Source organism: Sesamum indicum, linkage group LG4, assembly GCF_026168435.1.
Source record: "Sesamum indicum cultivar Baizhima isolate 11 linkage group LG4, ASM2616843v1, whole genome shotgun sequence".
Taxonomy (NCBI): domain Eukaryota; kingdom Viridiplantae; phylum Streptophyta; class Magnoliopsida; order Lamiales; family Pedaliaceae; genus Sesamum; species Sesamum indicum.
The window spans coordinates 19,708,170-19,726,116 of NC_142660.1; the positions used below are offsets into that span (position 1 = coordinate 19,708,170).

The 17,947-nt window shown below is 36.3% G+C and overlaps 1 protein-coding gene across 3 annotated transcripts; it reads right to left on the reverse strand.

The window, feature by feature from the left end:
- Positions 1–2,189: 2,189 nt before the first annotated feature.
- Positions 2,190–15,288, reverse strand: LOC105161099 (homeobox-leucine zipper protein REVOLUTA). 3 transcript variants are annotated; one of them, XM_011078679.3, is made up of 18 exons: positions 13,720–15,288; positions 12,343–12,502; positions 11,542–11,642; positions 11,370–11,460; positions 11,191–11,289; positions 10,737–10,850; positions 10,531–10,614; positions 10,176–10,328; positions 10,013–10,087; positions 7,604–7,710; positions 6,939–7,101; positions 5,544–5,723; positions 5,253–5,330; positions 4,580–4,714; positions 3,856–4,181; positions 3,097–3,202; positions 2,681–2,830; positions 2,190–2,524 (listed from the first exon to the last, which is right to left on the reverse strand). In XM_011078679.3, exons 1-18 carry the CDS (start codon positions 13,956–13,958, stop codon positions 2,378–2,380), a joined length of 2,508 nt encoding a protein of 835 aa, XP_011076981.1. In that variant the 5' UTR covers positions 13,959–15,288; the 3' UTR covers positions 2,190–2,377. The 3 variants fall into 3 exon arrangements, with proteins under 3 accessions (XP_011076981.1, XP_011076983.1, XP_011076980.1); XM_011078681.3 differs by having other exon boundaries at positions 3,856–4,172; positions 5,544–5,726; XM_011078678.3 differs by having other exon boundaries at positions 5,544–5,726; positions 13,720–15,287.
- Positions 15,289–17,947: the final 2,659 nt, after the last annotated feature.

The window sequence follows — 17,947 nt, forward strand, 5'->3', positions numbered from 1 at the left end:
TACACTTAACTAAAAGGGAGTTACATAGGATGATGGAAAAAGCAAGTAGAAATGCTATAGTTGATTATGAAATGCGAACGGCCACACGGGTCGTGAAAGAAGCGGCTAGAAGACAGTTGTTTAGGGAAGAAGCCGAGAGGACGATGGAGGTAGCAAGCAGGAAGGACCAAGAGCCGACCCGGGGACCTGGGACCTCAGAGGCCGGATCCAGCAATCGAGGAAAAACTAGACGGGAACCAGCAATATCTGGAGCAAAAGTGGATAATGTGAGCAAGCAAATACAGCTCTTGGGGAAGCAGATCGAGGAGTTGAAGAGGCAAGGAGAAATAGTCATACATAACCGTAGCTCGCCTTTCATCAGTAAAATACTCACACAAATAGCTGAGCTTGGCTTTAGGATGCTAGACCTGCAAAAATATGATGGGACAAAGGATCCTTTGGAGCATGTGGCAGCGTTTGAGTTAGTGAACCTATACGGACAGTTCGGTCCTATCATGGCTAAACTTTTTGTGACTACTCTTGTAGGTAAAACGCAGGAATGGTTTACGAGTTTGCCTGCTGGAAGCATTGAAACATACGAACAGCTAGCGCAGAAGTTTAGCTTCCATTTTGCGAGCAAAAGGAAAAAGAAGAAGTCGGCAACTCATTTATTCACCATCCGCCAAGGGGAGAATGAACCTCTAAAAAAGTTCATGGGTAGATTCAATAACGAAACATTGGAGGTACAAGATTTGAGAATTGATATGATGGTAAGTATATTGATTCACGGATTGAAAAAGGGTCCATTAGCCTCGGCGCTAGCACGCGACCCACCAGCAAACGTAGAACAGTTGATGGAGATGGAGCAAAAGTATATCGATGAGGAGGAAATGAACGTAATGAAAGATGGGGAGTGGACAAGGGATCGAGATCGGAACTTTTTGAGGTCACAGGAAGCTAAAGAAGGGGGTAGCAGCAAGCCCGAGAAAGCAAAAGAACCCCTTTAGAAGCCAAAATTTCATAACTATACCCCATTGGGGATGACCAGGTCGAGAGCGTTGATGATGGTGGAGAACACGGATGTGCTAAAGTGGCCAAGGCACACCGGTACACACCCTTCAAAAAATTTTCTAACAAGTATTGCAGGTTCCACCGCGAAAAGGGGCACGACACCGATGTTTCCAATTGAAGGATGAGATTGAAAGATTAGTTAGGCAAGGGTACTTCCGGGACCATATACTAAAGGAGCTAGGAGTCGCCTTTTAGATGCTAGGACTAGAGCTGGAGATAGAGCTAGACGACGCAACTAAATTATGGTATATGGCAGCTATACGGGAACAAATAGACTTGAAAGTCATGGAACTAATTGAGCTATTTGACCTGAGCTAGTCTGACTGAAAGAAAGAATAGGACAAACAAGTCTACTATTCTATGACCTAGCGGCTGAAGACAGGCTATAAGCCTGGATGTAAACATTTCTCCTCTAGAAAGGCACCGTTCATTTCCCTGTGAAGTCCATTGTGGTCTATCCTGTTTTTATAATCTCTCTTTGAATTAGTATTTTGCTGGAAAGGATATAGTTAATTTCACTGTGAAGAGAAGAAACAAAATTGACGGATAATCTATCTGAAGGGTGTCAAAAATGCTTGTTTTGATAGGCAAAAGCTGTTGAGTCAATTTTTGTTTATTATATAGACCTTGGTGATAGGATAGGTAAACCACTTACTCTATTCTTCCTTGAGATGCCTGTTTGTTCTGACAAGAAGACCATATGTCATGTAATGTAAGACTCTACACCATTCTTTTTTTATTTGGTGATAAAAGAATAGGACCAGAGTGTGATCAAAGTATCACATCACTGTGGATTGGAATGTCTATTCTAAGTCACAAAGGTACTACTTAAAGGACAAGTCCCTTTCTATAGGTCCAGGAGATGCAGAGTAAATTAAAATCACTTCTCATAATGAAGCCATAAGTCTACTACTGCAGACAGGTTTGTATTTAAGTCGATTCAATCCACTTCGATTACACCTCAACGGGACGAGGTGCTTGTTCGTGCAAAATATCTTATATTTATATGGTTAAGGTATTATATGCACTTAGGGGTTGGTATCAAATCAGAGTATTAATGACCAAATCTAAATACCGATAAAAGTTCACAAGACATAAACTAGAGGCAAAGACTAAAGCCTTTTAGAAACTAGTGAGGCTAAATGTGCAAGATAGATGATTGATTTACGTCAATAAACAGGGATGCATTCACGCCCCCAACACACAGTCTCATGAATACGAATCCTGGCAAATCTCCAGTTGTTTTAAACGGAAACGGTTAATGAACTCTATAAGACAGCCGAAGTTACTTACAAACTCGTCAAAGTACCAAGATAGCTCAAACAACTCAAGTAAAGGACCAATTCATGAATGCTAACGCAAGGCAAGGAACAGAACCATCTGAACCCTGTACCTGCCACACCACTGCTTGTTCATACGAAACCCGACGGTTCATTTCTGATATGCAGTATCCAGGTGGTAAAATAGCATACCCCTGCCAAGTAGAAAGAATTCACATGTCATAATCATTTTCAAGAAAAGGGGAAAAAAGAAGAAATTTCTCCATTTCTAAGTTTGAGAGTGTCTTAGTTGCTGCAACATGCGGAGCAATCTTCAAAAGGGGTTGTTGGAATTTTCATTCTAAATATACCTGTTGCATTATAGTTGGGAGGATGGAAGATAGTGAGAAATTATTAGAGCCACCAAGTATCCTATCCACCGTTAAGGATAGCAGATTGTTTGCCGTGGTCTCTAGCAAGTCAAGCCCAGCTTGGTTAGCGTACAGGCACACTGGCAGAGACTGCATCCAAGCAGAGCAACTTATTAGTTTGTGGCAATGTTGGCGATGGTCTTACAAACTCAAGCTTAAGAGTCATCTTTATCTTTCCAAGTCCTCTTCCAGCAATAAAGCACCAAAACAATTTTGATATGTAGGAAGATAAAAGCAATATAACTGAAGTGTTTGAAACATGAAAATTCATGGTTGCACAATAAATTAGTTCAAGATATGTGCATCTGCAATTGGAAACATGCATCTGAACTGAAAACATTAAAGCTAACATGTACCGTGAATGCAAAACACAGTATAGCATACTGGTGATGCCGTATCAGTTCCAACAAAGAGTCGGTACTCGGGCAGTTGCAGCCAAATATCTCCACGCCTAAATTCGATCTGCAAAAAGGTTGCATCCAATAATTTAAACATTGTTTGATGCCACAAAACGACTAAAACTAGGATGAATACAATGTAGGGAGCTTTTTGCTTATATCATATATTCCAAGTGCCTGAAGCTATATATTTTAGTTTTGTTGTTAAACTACATTTTTGTCCTTCATGTTTACCATTAAGTCAGTTTCAAACCATTTGGTTCCACATACTTCATAAGTAGTTCACAACCCCTCAATTTCTTGACAAATCCAGTACTTAACATGAAAACTCTATTTCTTGCAAATGGAGCACATTATCAATGTTTCAAACTTAAGGGACTATAACCGAGGAAACGTAATCTATTCAATACATGTGAGTAGTTCTTTGGATTTTAAGGACGTCAAATGCCCAAGAGCATTTTTTTCTTAAAAATGGTAGTATGGACTAAATTTGAAAAAGACTAAATTATATTAGTTACAAATACGGGGGACCAGAAATGCCTTTAGTGACATAAACAAATTGAAAATGTCAAACAAACTAACACTCACTCTTTATATTAGAACCATGTACTTCTTATACATCAGCAAGATTATATTTAAATTGTATAGAGTAAGAATTCAGAAATTTTGGGATAAGTTTTTATCTCAAGAGGTAATTTAGAAGGTAGTTTTACTTGCCTATAACTCTGGCATATCAAATTAGCAAGGGTGGCAGCATAAGTCGAGTCTGGCGCAATCATGAGCCTAGTGGCTGGATCTGATTTATTGGAGGCCGTTTCAGGGTTTGAACCTGAAGGCATTGCTTCCAAAGAAATATTTTTCACATAGGAAATTACATGTTGGACATATTTCCGAGCAATGGATGCAACTTTGTCCTGAAGATGGGTCTCAAAAGGAAATTGAAAGGCCAGAATCAACACTGAGGATGGCTTGCTTGCGGCTGTTCCGACATTAGTAGCATTAGATGGCCCAGTTGAGTTCATATTGGCTGATGACTGCAACCCCTGCCCGTAAGATAGAAAATTAGAAAACAAGAGAATATAAAAATCACATACTGAACTAGCACCTAAGATATTCAATGAAGAAAATTTTATTGCATATCAACTGAACTAATAACCTAGCAGAATGAGATGCAGATTCAGATCAATATCAATATCAGACTCCTTCCTTTCCTCCATTAAGAAAATAATGAAAACATAGACTTTGAGAAGATTATGATTTTTACATTGTGCCAAGAATTTGTATCTACTAAGAGGATTCGAGCATGCAAAATCTATGTGAAGGGAGGGGGAATCTTATTTAGCAAAACTCGGTTTCAAAGAGGACTCTAATATCAGCTAGCTTTTTTCTACTTTTTATTAATATTCAAGAAAAGTGGAAACTGAAACAAGAGGAATTTAACTGCATTTGAAGGCAATGATATGATCCGAAATCCAGAAGATAATAGAACAGCATCATTTGTTATAGTTCTGTCAATTGGTGCAAAGATTAGTTCTGAGCAAGCTCCGACGCCAGAATCTTCCATTCCATTGCAAATCTGCATTAATAATATAAAATCTAATATATCAGGTTCCACATAAACCATGTCACCAAGCATTCTCTATGGTGAAGATCTTCAGCAGATCCATTCATCTGCGCTTGATAGAAAGATGGAAAATGGACAATTTGGATAAACAAATACCCATCTAGGTATTGGGTCAGCCCGTGGACTGTGATTTTTCAAGAAAGAGAAATTGTACAACCGTATTTGAAAACGGAACCTATGATTCTCCCAATCTGAAGGTCCATCCTTCAGAACATACCATGAAACAATCAAAAAAATGTTTATACTATATTTCTTAGATGTCTGAAGCAGGAAGAGGAGAATGTCTTGCCGCTAACTGTTAATGATCCAAAATAAGGCACCCTGGAAATAGAATTTGAGACTTTCAAGATAGTAAATACTCGTAAGAGGGAAAAGAAGAAAGAAAAAGAGAAGAGGTCCGTGTCAATGTTAATAAGAGACCATGTCCAAAAGGGCCAAAGAGAGAGATGTACAAATATGAAAGAATCATGAGAGGAGAGGATGACTGTACCTGCAAATGATATAAATCACCTGAAGAAACATTATGCTGAGGGTGAGCAATGCGATCAAACCGCAGAACTTCCAATATCTGAGATGTAAATAAGAAGAATTAGTATGCAGATATGATGACTGCCTGAATCATTATATTATGTATATAAGTTTATTAGAGGCAACTATAACTTAATTCTCCATTCCCAAACTTCAGTTCTTTTACTTTAAAATATTATCATCCAACACCTCATCCTCACAATTGGTGTGGCCAAGCAGCACACCAGTTCCAGATAAATTGTATGTACTCGACCTCATCCTCATAATTGGTGTGGCCAAGCAGCACACCAGTTCCAGATAAATTGTATGTCCTCGACCCTGGAAATGCAAAGCAGGCAGGTCCCAGAAATACTGCACTATGATCAGCTAAGTTGATATTCATCCAACAAGAGCGGCGCTCTTTCAGAAGCATCATCAGCTTTGCAGGCAAAACCTTCTGCCAAGAATAAAATATACTGCTGATAGTGCCAAAATACGCTTGATGCAGATCCATGGTTATAAGTTTATAAATAAACAAGATACTCAGGTATGATATAAATTTTAGATAAACATAATTTGCAATTGACACGAAAAATAGCAGTCAGAGTCATGCTTGAGCTTTTTTAACTAAATCAAGGATCTTGATAACCGAAAACAAGCAGCGTAATTTCAAGTACTTAGAGTATAAGAAAGGGTCCACTGTGTTTGCTTCTTTCCATCCTTCCACCAACCAATTCGTAAGTTGTTTACAGAACACCTTCCACCAGAAACTTCTACTACTAGAAATCTTTGGTTACCTTGCCACATGAATGTCAATGATCCAAAAAGACACAACAATTTTGTCATTTTTCCGCAATAGATACAGGCCTTCGACGGATGAACCAGTCAGAGGGGAAAAACAATTACAGTTTTCTATAACCTTAGTACACCTTATATCGTGACCATCTGCATGAGGAATATACATGACCGAAAAACACTTCTTATATTTCCATGTCAAAAAAGCGCATGTGTTTGCTAATATTAGTTTACTGATGCCATTTCCATGAATTTGCTTTATTGAGTTGTAAAGACCAATTTGGGTCAATTTGCGAAGCCTAAGTTTGACGATTGGATGCCTGGCATTCAAATTCAAACTTGCAGTCAACTCCAAAGCCAAAGGAAAGAAGCTCCATGATGGTGATACTGAATTAATAATTCCTATCACAGATAGTTTCCTCCAGGATATTGATGTGAAGACAAGAATTGTGAATGGTGGATTAGCAATCACTAGCTCCTATAACAAACAGTTCCTCCAGAGAAAATATTTGAAAAGACAAGTGCGTAATGATAAGATTAGTAAAACTAACTTTGAGATATTTATCTTCAATATATAAATCAAAACAAGAATCTGAAGATATTGCTTAAAAGGAAAACTTTAACTAAATTCAAGCTCATCAGGACAGTGTAGTTACTTAAGGGAGACTATTCCAGTAACCAACAAATAGCTAGAATGTTATGAAAAAGCATTGAATAGAATATCCAATATATCAAAAGCTGTATCAAAAAATTCAATTCACACAAAAGGCAATATGTGCGTGGATACCTTCATCCAATATAATCACCATTATAACCAAAGGAGTATACTATATTAAAGGACATATTTAGGGGAAAGAATAGACTTATAACTCACTTGAAGTAGCAAAGAAGCTTTCATGCAAATCACACTATCATAATTTCTGTTGTCTTCAAAATTCTTAAGTCGCTTAACGGATACAATGATATCACCAGGGGCATCAGCATCCAACAATGTCCACCCATCTTCAGTAAAACCAGTGATTGCATCATTGAAGCCTCTAAACAAAACAGCCACGGACGTTTAACCAAATTAAAGAACCAGTAGACTGCACTAAAACTCTGTTGTGGTTCTTGAAAGTGCAATAAAATATCTTTTGGTCTGGACAAAAGATAGCCTCCTTATTAGAGTTCATATTATACAAAAAACAAGATAGATATGTGTAAATACAATTATTACAAACTGTAAGACTTTGAGTCACTGCAAACCCTCTTTGAAGCCTATTCATTCGTAATCCGTTTTTATCAGGCTTTTAGCTTAGGAAAGCAGTCATGGCCCAGGACTAAAATGGGAGCAATGATTTTCATTCTTAGAAGTTCAAGATTTATGCTCCTTATAAGATATCCATATCATATGGCCTTTGCAAACACACAAAAAGACATTCTGTTAGACCTTAGAGCTAGATCCTTGAGGTGCACTATTCGTTGGAATGAGGATGCAATAACCCATATACTGGAGTAGTGAAGCTAGTCGTGGGATGATTGTGGGTTCAAGAATGTTACCTACTGAGTCTTTGGCTGAAAGATCTCAGAAAAGCAGGTCCCTCACCGTATGCATGTGATCTTTTATCATGTGTCTCACTGGCAGTATGCTCAATATACTCAAGTGCCTTCATAGAAAAAATGATTTGGTTATTTCTTTGCTCGCAAATAATTGATTTATGTTCTGAGACAATCCTTGAAAAAACATGAATTAAGGATAGAAAATTAAAAAAAAATCAATGGCATAATCAAGAATATAATACATGTGAGTTGAGCATGATCAGTTTCTCCAGCACCTAACATAAGAGACACCTTTGAGAAATATGTTAGATTGAGAAGATATAAACTGTTTTCTCTTTTTTGACAAATACACTCTTCCAGAAATTGAGAAAACATTCTGATTGCAAAAGAAATGTATATGTGATAGTAATCCACTAAGCTGAATCAAATTTTTATCAAGAGTACATCTTTGGAAATTTATCCTTCTGTTTCAATTGGTATTTTTTGGGGAGAAGGTTTACCTTGAACTTTTTAGAATTTGGGGTAAAGTTCTTCATTGCACTATCAAAGGTTCATTAACATCTATGTATACTCCTGCCCCAAAAAGGGGACTAAATTTTACATATTGAATATCTAATCCATCTTGCTAAAAGATTGCATATATTTATTCACAACTTCCCCAAACACATGCATATCAGAATATCAGTTTAATACTTAAATAAAGGGATATTGAACTAATTCTCTAATGCCCAATTTATGCCCTCACAGCCCCATGGACCCTTCAGAAGCAATGCTGCACAGAGCCAAAATGAATGACAAGGAACTTTTTCTATCCAATATCAGGATGGAATTTTTCCTTGAAGAAAAAATGTAGGAGAAGAACTTCCTGGATTTTACAAGGCAATTACACATATATCAGCATCCAGTACTTATTTCATTGGCAGAGGAACAGGGGCTTAAAAGGGGCAGTCTATCCTAGCCTGGGAAAGTTTTCGGGTTTGTATGGTGGGAACTACAACTTGACATAACAATAGACTTTGGGTACAAGCTCACCCGTATATTGATACTTCAGAAAATTTGAAATTTTGTTGTCCGGTATAATAAATAAATTACCAAATTCCAAGAAAGCACCAAATAGCGCAATCACACTTAGAAGACCTACTTTTAATCAACGGAAATTTTTGGTAAAGCATAACAATAAATTTCGAATAATAATTTTAAACTCAACAGGATAAAGTACCATATGCACACAATTACTAACTTAAGGCCGCTATCTTAATATTTTATTTGTGTTTTCATTGTGAGTGATATTGACTAAAACATCAATCCTTTAGAATTGAAACTCTGGAAAGCAACCAAATATGCAGTGCTAGTAACATCAGTAAATTGGGAGTTCCTTCTTATTTGCATTTGCAATTTTAAGATAGAAAAGGTCATAGCTCTCAGATGACATTATGTCTTCATAATGAAAAGGACACTTGGATCTCCTCTGAGCAATTGAAAATTACACTTCCCCTCAACAAAATTTTTAAATTACACTTGCACCCCATCCAATGATTCTCCATTTACAACCGTAACCCTTACGTTAGGGTTTGGAAGGAAATGATGACCTCAACAAGAAAAAATTACATTAACTTGTAATTTTACACTTCATTCAGCGTTCCCTATAAATTATTGATAATATGGCTAGTGTTTTCATTCATCAACCACTGGTTTTTATTCAATGACAATAACATATATAATATTTTATAACAATTACATCCTTTTGACTTAATATATATTACATTTATCCATTTACAAGTATAAACATATTACTAGGGTATCTCGGTTAATAAGTTACACAAAATGTTGAACAAGGGGTAATATTATAAGTTTATGCTAATTTTTAGTTGACGTCAGCATTTTGTGAAAGAATACAGTTGTAAAAGGAAAAATTCTCAAAGATGGTGCAAATGTAATGTCCAATGTTTTTTGGGAGGAAGAGTAATTTCACTTGTTTAGAGGGGTCAAAGTGTAACTAACCCTAGTGAGAAGGATAAATAGAAAATGAAGTATGTGTTAGAGGTAAAATTTTATGTTACTTATGTCGATTACTTAAATATTTACTTGGACTTATCCAAAGATGTTAATGATTGCTTTATTGGCAATAAGAAATTCAATGATATATCCATGTATGTGTACAGTATGTGCTTGAATAACATCTAGAAATCTACATTTTATCATATATACATTAACAAAAATATAGAAAACCTAGCTTAATTGTTATCAATCCTATTCCAAAATAGAAACCAAACAAGTAAATCTAAAGTATCTACTACTGTAGTAAAATTATCTCAACAAATTTCATCATCAGTGTCAAGTTTAAGATAATATATAAGCAGAAAAGGAAACACAATGAACCAATTTAAGACTGGCAAAAATTTTACTTACAGGAACAATCATATTTTTGGCCACGAGTTCAGATGACTCATAAAGAGGTCGAACCACCTCTGGAACAGATGACGCCTGCACAAGTTTACACCAGTAATTCATCAGCTCCAGTGAAGGAAAGTATATTTAACTTGTAATAGCTAGCCACATAAGGGACTAGTACCTCTAGATCCAAGTGGTCAATAAGATGAATTATTGACCCCCCTTCGCAAGGGTGAATCAAATAGCCACTAGCCAACATCCTGCCTCTCACAAATTCTAGTACAGCAGGTGAACTTGGAACAGCATCAGAACCAGAAACTGATTTCTCACATACCTTAGTATAAACATCAGAGTTAGATTAAGTATAGTCAAGAGAAAACTGTCTATTTAGTAAAATTGGGATTAGTGATGTCTGTGTCTATTATCATCCATGAGATGACCAAGAGCTAACCCTGTTTGAGAAACATAAGACATATAATAACTGGTCAATCCATTCCATGACCATTTCATAACAAGGGGAAAAAAGGAATTTATACCACAAAGCTGCCATCAACTGAAACAGATGTGTATCTTAACGTCCAGAAGTCACGAGCACAGGCCATGGTAGTGGGAGCATAATACTGGAACATAGTCGAAGTTTGTAAGAGAAGTATACCAGAGATTTCAGTAAGAAAATCTTCACACACTAGTTTCTTCGTGAATCACGGGATAAATGCAAAAAAAATATTCCGCCTTCTTTTACCTGTGTGTAAATTAATTCAATAGCTCCCCCATTGCCTGCAGGATATTCGGCAAGTACATCCACATTGCGGCAGTTCCTAGACCAAGAGGCCCGATCTTTGAGAATTTCAATTATCTGTTATGAAACTCAAACAAAAAATTTTATATAAGCAAATTGTAATCAAAACGATGCAACTGTTTGTTTTTCTTTAAGTTTCACCAAGTAATTACTTGTGGTTGAAATTCAGGAGGTCAAGACAATGCTCATGTTTGTCAGTGAAAAATAATAATTCTTGGTTGAATTGAGACACTGATTTTTGTATACACGACCCTCATTTAATTGGTGAAGTCTATCTCACAACATGACTTACTATCCTATAATGAAAACACTAGAGATAGGAAAAGATCAGTTAAAACTAACTTATTTTTGGAGCAAAATGCAGATTGATGGTCTTGCAAGGTTATATAGAGCTTGCCTTGACAGGTTCAATAGGAATTATAGTGCATGCTCGTGCTGCGACTCCAATGCAAGTATCTGAGACATAAATAGCACCAACTGAACTTGGACTGGGAAGCTGAAAGCAAAAAAAAAATGAATGGATCAGTAAACATTAACATTCAAAATTAACTCCAGAAACCTTGCAACATTCACAACCTTCACTGTCAAGATAGCCTTCCAGTTAACGGCAGTCCCAGTAGCTTTACAGAGGAACTCTTCCCTGATCTCCTCAGCCAACACGAGAAGGCTATATGACAAAGAATTAAAATGCAATCAATAATCACAATATAAAGGAACTGCATGCAAATTTATTGTCACTCTACAGTACCTGTTGTTATCAGCACTCCAAAGTGGCAGCTGCGGAGAGTTGGCTCTAGCTGCAAGGCCCAGGTCAGTGGTTTTTGTTGTAGCTTTATTTCTAGAAATTAACTGCATCAAAATAATTGTGAAGGTAAGTATCGGAAAAAGCTTGCTGCTGAATTGAAACTCGCATTTCAAACAGGATAATCATATCAGTATCCTAGGATGCAAACTGATTTGTAACTTCCACTTCTTAACAAGTCTCGATTATGCAAGAGGCTTCACTTTCAATCATGGAAAAGCCATGTAAGGTGGAAGATGAAAAGTCTACCATTCTTCTGAACGAAGATTGCTTCTAAACATAATTTTAATTGTTCATATCAAACTACAAAAAAAGCATACTAGAAAGTCCAAGGCCTATGAGGGGAAAAGTCACCTTACCCTTCACAGTGTAATTATAAAATCTGTATGCCCACTCAAACTAGTGAAATATCATAGAGCAACTAATCAGGTGACAAGAATTGATTGAGAGTTGCACGATATGTTCTTGCAGGTTAATATAAACGTAGTGGTAATATACCCTAATAGATCTTATACTAATGCTGAAGGATATTTGTATATAGTGATGTAAGCTAAAGAATTTCGACAAACATTACATAAGACAATTATATAAAACAATTAAGCTGATGCATCCAAGATAAGGACAAACTATTATCAGAAAAATCATACATCAAAAAGATACCTCACCCAGATACAATAGCAATAAATAATAATGCTAAAGACATTTTCAGGAACAAACAGTACTCCTTTTGGGAGAGATGTAACATACACTGAGGAATTGGGTCTGCAGATACTCATTCTCGCATATTAGTTGGGCTACCTTCTGCTGCAAGCAGTCATTCTCTTCCCTTAAAAGCTCGTTTGCCGCAGCCAACTTCTTGTTTTCTGCCAGAAGTTCACCATTTTCTTTCTTCTGCTTTTCACGAGATCTGATAATAAGGAAAGCAAAATCAGGAATCTATTTTGACCCAATTTTAAGTTTGTTCTCAAGTCAAAAAGTGAATGGAGAAACTCAATGTAGTGCTTTAAAGGGTTTCTTGTGCCCGCCCCCCCAAAATGGGCTCCAGGTGTTGAAGATAAGGTGGAACCATCCAAAACTATCACTTAGGTGATGAGGCATGCCTCTCAGCATCATAATGCACACAGCATAACAAAGAAGATTATGAATAGGTTGAAGAATAAAGTGGAAAAAGAAAAAGAACAGCAACAATATTGTAATTGCTTTTTTCATGCGTTTGTTCTTATACTTGGCATGTTTTAAGGCGTCATACTTTTTCCCTGTGTCTAAACACCACTTCAGTTCTTCGATTGGGCACGTAGCTGATGAAATACCTTTAAATTGCTATAAGCAAACATAATCTTAGAGAAATCAATTATTATCATTCTTCTTTTCTTTGGCATAAAAATCAAATTTCACCAGGTTCAAAAGTATATTTGAGTTTTGCAGATGACCTATACTTTACTGGTCTGTGGGTTAAAATTACCATAACTATAAAAATCCCTTCATATTGATTCCATTCCTATAGAAGCACAAAAGAGAATATATTTTTTTTCGTACTAGAAGAAACAAAGTATTTGGCAACTCTTTAAATAGATAGTGGTAGCCGAAATTTTGGAAAAATCTTTATCTATTTCCTCCTACTTATCAGGTACCCAACAATTGGAATTTTACCGTTCCTCTTTTTTAGGCAATACATACAAAAGACAGCATACATCACCATCTTCCGAAAAAAAACATTTTCCGTTAGCAAGTATACTTGGCCAGCAACTGAAATAATCTTAAACTGATTTCATTTCTCAAGTTGTTCATTGAATATTGTGGATGAATTTTTAAGTCAATTGACTGTTTTTACTTTTAATCATTTGCATTGAGTATTTTCTACAAATTATACCCCAATTTTTCAATAAAAAAACATGTCAAGAGTAAATACTCTTGCAGAAGAATCTAATTGAATGAAACAGATTGTCAACCATGACATAATTGGAAAAAGAATATTTAAATATTTTGTGAACTTAAGTCCAATTAACCAACAGTTTCGCAACAATCTCCTCTTAATTAACAAAACAAAGTCTATTGCTTTAATCAAATCTATCAAATAGGGGAAATTCACTCAAAACGAAAATCTGAATTGGATAAGAATTTCACCTGTGATTTTGGAACCAGACTTTGAGTTGTTTGCTGTCAATGCCTCTCAAATTAGGTTGTTCCCTCAAAATCTTTGACCGCTGAAAGTAATTTGGATTTGAGCACTCAGCATAAACTTTCTCAAGAACCTCAATCTGTGCTTCCGTGTATCGAGTATATTTTGAACCCTGTTCATGTCCACTCTTTGCACCCTTGACCCTTTTGCTAGTTTCTCCTACTGCATTTTCAGTTATTGCCATTACACTACCGAAACTTGGGCTAGAATTAGCACCCTTATATTTCTGGACCAGAATTTGGACTCAAAAACTCAGCTTTGTAAGATCCGTGAACAATTAATCTGATGAAAGGGAATGAAGATCACACACAAAAAGCTGTGAAGTTTCCAGTTTCGACAACTCAAAAGCTCTATACCACTGTCATTGTTGGCATTTTATAACCTAAAACAGCTTGGACTCTTTGTTTGGTAGTGGAAATTTGAATGACCGCCAACAAACCTGATGTTCTTTTACTGCGCCGGTTAAAATTTAGGTGGATTTGAAAAATGAGGCCTTGAACTTCCTAATCTCTCAAATATATGTCAATATTACAACAGGATTCTCATAATCTAAAAAATTAACTCCTTTAAGACCATTGTTATTCGCTGCACCTCATTCCATTGTTTCACTCTGAATCCTGAACATATTACTAGAATCTAAATTGGTTTTGCCTTTTTCTATAATTTTTCATCCCCAGTGGTTACAATATTACATGAATTCTTACTCACCGCATTTAAAACTTTTAAAATCTTGTGCAATCTCAATTTTTCATTAGTAATGCAAAACCGAACCATTAAAATAGCTTGTAATCCATGCTTATAAGAACAGGAAATCAAAATGTTCACAAAAATATGAACACAAATATTTCACATGTGTGTGATTACATGTATAAAATAATAACAAATCATCATGTTGCTAGCATACTTTAACATAAACTGAAAACAGTAAACACAGACTGAGCCCCATTGTCTATAAAAAAGGTAATCAAACATATATATATATATATATACATGTATATATGATCCACAAAACATGTATATATTTGCAATGCTTATTTACAAGTTAAACATTCAAATTAAGTACACAAGCAGGATATAATCACAAAAAATATAATTACAACCAAAGAAAACACAAGCCCATCTGATTTTTAAGGAATATACATAAATGTGAATATGTATTCCGAATTTGCAACAATTAATTATACACAAAGCACCCAATTTGCCTGTATAAATCCAAGTATACAACAGCTACCGATTAGATAAATGTGCCATTAATGTAAACAGGCAAGCAACAAAATTAAATACGAAATTACTTGCATTCACTCTGTACAATAAGAGAAAAATAAATCCATCCATAAATACATTAATTTCCATAGATTTCGAGTTACAAACGCATATAGAAACAAATCGAAAGTGTGTCATTGTATGCAAAACGAGATACGGAACCATTTTGCAGTAGTTTGGCTGTAGCATCCACCAAAAAAGAAAAGCCCCCAGTTCTTCGGTTGGAATATATGGGAATGAGAGGTAAATGTAATTTGAAAGACTTTTGGGGTGCCTTTAGCCATTTTTTAAAGATCTTAAATTTAAGCGTAAATTACATCAACATCCCAATGCTAAGTTTAATTATATAAATACTTCATATTTTTATTAAAATTACATATACACATTTTAAAATTATGTTTGTAATTACAAATACACCCCTGTTATAGATACAATTTTGCAAGTATACCTCTATGTTAATCATATGGGATAATTATAATTCCCTCCTCTAAAGTTTGGTGTAATTACACATAAACCCTTACGATTTGAAAAATTACATCGAGCATTTTTAAAGATTGCTTTCGTCTAACAAATAAGCCCCTTCATTAGCAAAATTCACCAAATTTGTTGATATTAACAAAAAAAATTGATAAAAAGTTATATTTAACCCAATTTGACTTATTATTTATTTATTATAGGTCAAATAAACTTTTTTATAACCAAATTATCCACATACGTTTTCACACGTTAATGCATGTGATAAGGTATATTTTCACCGTTATAAAGGTAGATTAGTCAAAAAAAAATTATTTGACATGCAATAAGTCAGTAATAAGTCAACAAGGGACATATATCAATTTTCATTCAATTTTTTTATTAATATTAGTAAATTCAATAAAATTTTAATAATGGAGGGAAATATTTATTTGATAGAAGCAAACCTAAGAGGGAGGAGAGCATAATTGTCCATAATTATGTTGACGCCCATAGGGGTGTTCTTGTAAATCTTTACAAATATTATGGGGTGTTTGTCCAATTAACCAATTTTATGAATGCCAATATAATTTAGGGTAAAATTACAATAACCACCCCTGAGGTTCGACATAATTACAAATACCCCCTTGTTGTTTGAAAAATTACAATACCCTCCTAATATTTGATGAAATTATGTAATTATTGGATAAAAGTCTAACGGAGACTAACGAAAAATTTTAAAATATAAATAGAATTATAAGTTTTAGTCCATAAGGGCATTTTGGTCTGTGCGCACTCTTCACACTCCCTCACCCACTCGATGTGTTGCCGCCCTCGGCAACACGCAAACCCGCCTCTGCGGTAGACCACACTTAAACACTTGCAAACACATGATGGGCCGGATGCACAACTGTCGGAACCACGCCGCTCGTGGACCGAACGTCTCTACGAAGAGTTCTCCCTCAACCCAACACGAAAATGGGACCTCTACCCCCAATGTCTTTGAAAAGGGTTCTCGCTCAACCCAACACGAAAATGGGGCATCTGCCCTCAATCTGGCCGACAACTAAGCTCAAGTCCTAGCTCGACCGCAAAACTCAATCTCATTGTCTCGACCCGAGCGCTTGACTGCAGCTGCAAGGATAGGATCTCTGAATCCCCGTCCGGCAAAAAAACTCCAAACGCCAGTCTCGCATCGGGCCGATGACTAACAAGAATGGGATGTACAACTCCCGTCTCGACTGCACTAACAAGGTTGGGGTTTCTCGCTCCTAATCCCTATCGTAACATCACGTTCGAATCTGGTCTACGAGCATCATGTCACACATCGATACCAACTATCACACATCGATCGCAAGATTAGAATTTTCTAATCCCAGCCTGCACAAAAGTCCCACTCGAGTCTCAACCCGAGCGCACAATGCTGCAAACTCAAATTCAACTCTAAGCCTGGCCGCAAAATTCAAACTCAAACTCAAACTCAAGCCTGGCCCGGCCGCACCGGCAAGGTTATGATTTTTCAATCCCTAGCCCGGCCCGGTCGCACCATGCCGCTCATGGTGCCAATGGAGCCCGATGCTCCCCTCGCGATTCTCAACTCAGCAATCCCCCTCGAAAATCCTAAGACCAAAGAGCCCATAATATGGTGTCAGAATCCCATCGAGGAACGCTCTCAACTCAGCTCAAACTCGTGCTCCTGATGAGCACCCAACACACAGCTTGCAAGTGTTTAAGTGTGATGAGCACACAAACCTGATCAATTTAGAGCTCAAACTTGTATAACACTTCATATGGTTTTTTATAGCTTGATATATCTGTAGGTAACCTATTTATCAAGTGGTTGCAGTTAACAGAGCCTCAGTCCAGAATTTAGATGGCATGTTTGCTTGAAACATTAATGCTCTAGCTACTTGGAGCAGGTGCTGATGCTTTCTTTCAACTTTGTCATTCTGTTGGGGTGTGTATACACAAGTTCTTTGGTGTATAATTCCTTTATTTTGAAAAAATGTTTGGCATTATTCATTAATGAATTCAGTTACATTATCAGTCCTTATTTTTTTTAATTTTACTATCAAAATTGAGTGAGCACCATCTTATAGAAATGTTCAAGTTTTGTTGAGCTTGTGACTTATGTAGCATCATGTATGTCCAAGTAGCTCTTCTAAAGTCATCAACAATAGTCAACATGTAATCACAATGGAAAATAGAGTATTCCCTATATGGTACCCAAACATCCACATGGATTAATTCAAATGATGATTTTGTGTTTGATTCACTTGATCAACTGCTTTATTGTTGTACAACTGTAGGTGTTTTAGTACATCAACTCCAGCATGTCCTAATCTATTATGCCAGAGATAACTATTTTTCATACAATTCCCTTTAGGCTCCTGCCCATTCCCTGAAACAATAGGTTCCTCAGCATTATTGATTGTATCAGTAACTCTATCCTTGCCT

Excerpts from the sequence above, each read along its gene's own strand:
- LOC105161099 (XM_011078678.3), bottom strand. The coding sequence starts at position 13,958 with ATGGCAATAACTGAAAATGCAGTAGGAGAAACTAGCAAAAGGGTCAAG. Across the intron at positions 10,851-11,190 it reads TTCCTATTGAACCTGTCAAG|ATAATTGAAATTCTCAAAGA; the intron begins GCAAGCTCTATA and ends GTTTCATAACAG. Across the intron at positions 10,329-10,530 it reads CAGTTGATGGCAGCTTTGTG|GTATGTGAGAAATCAGTTTC; the intron begins GTATAAATTCCT and ends GTTTATACTAAG.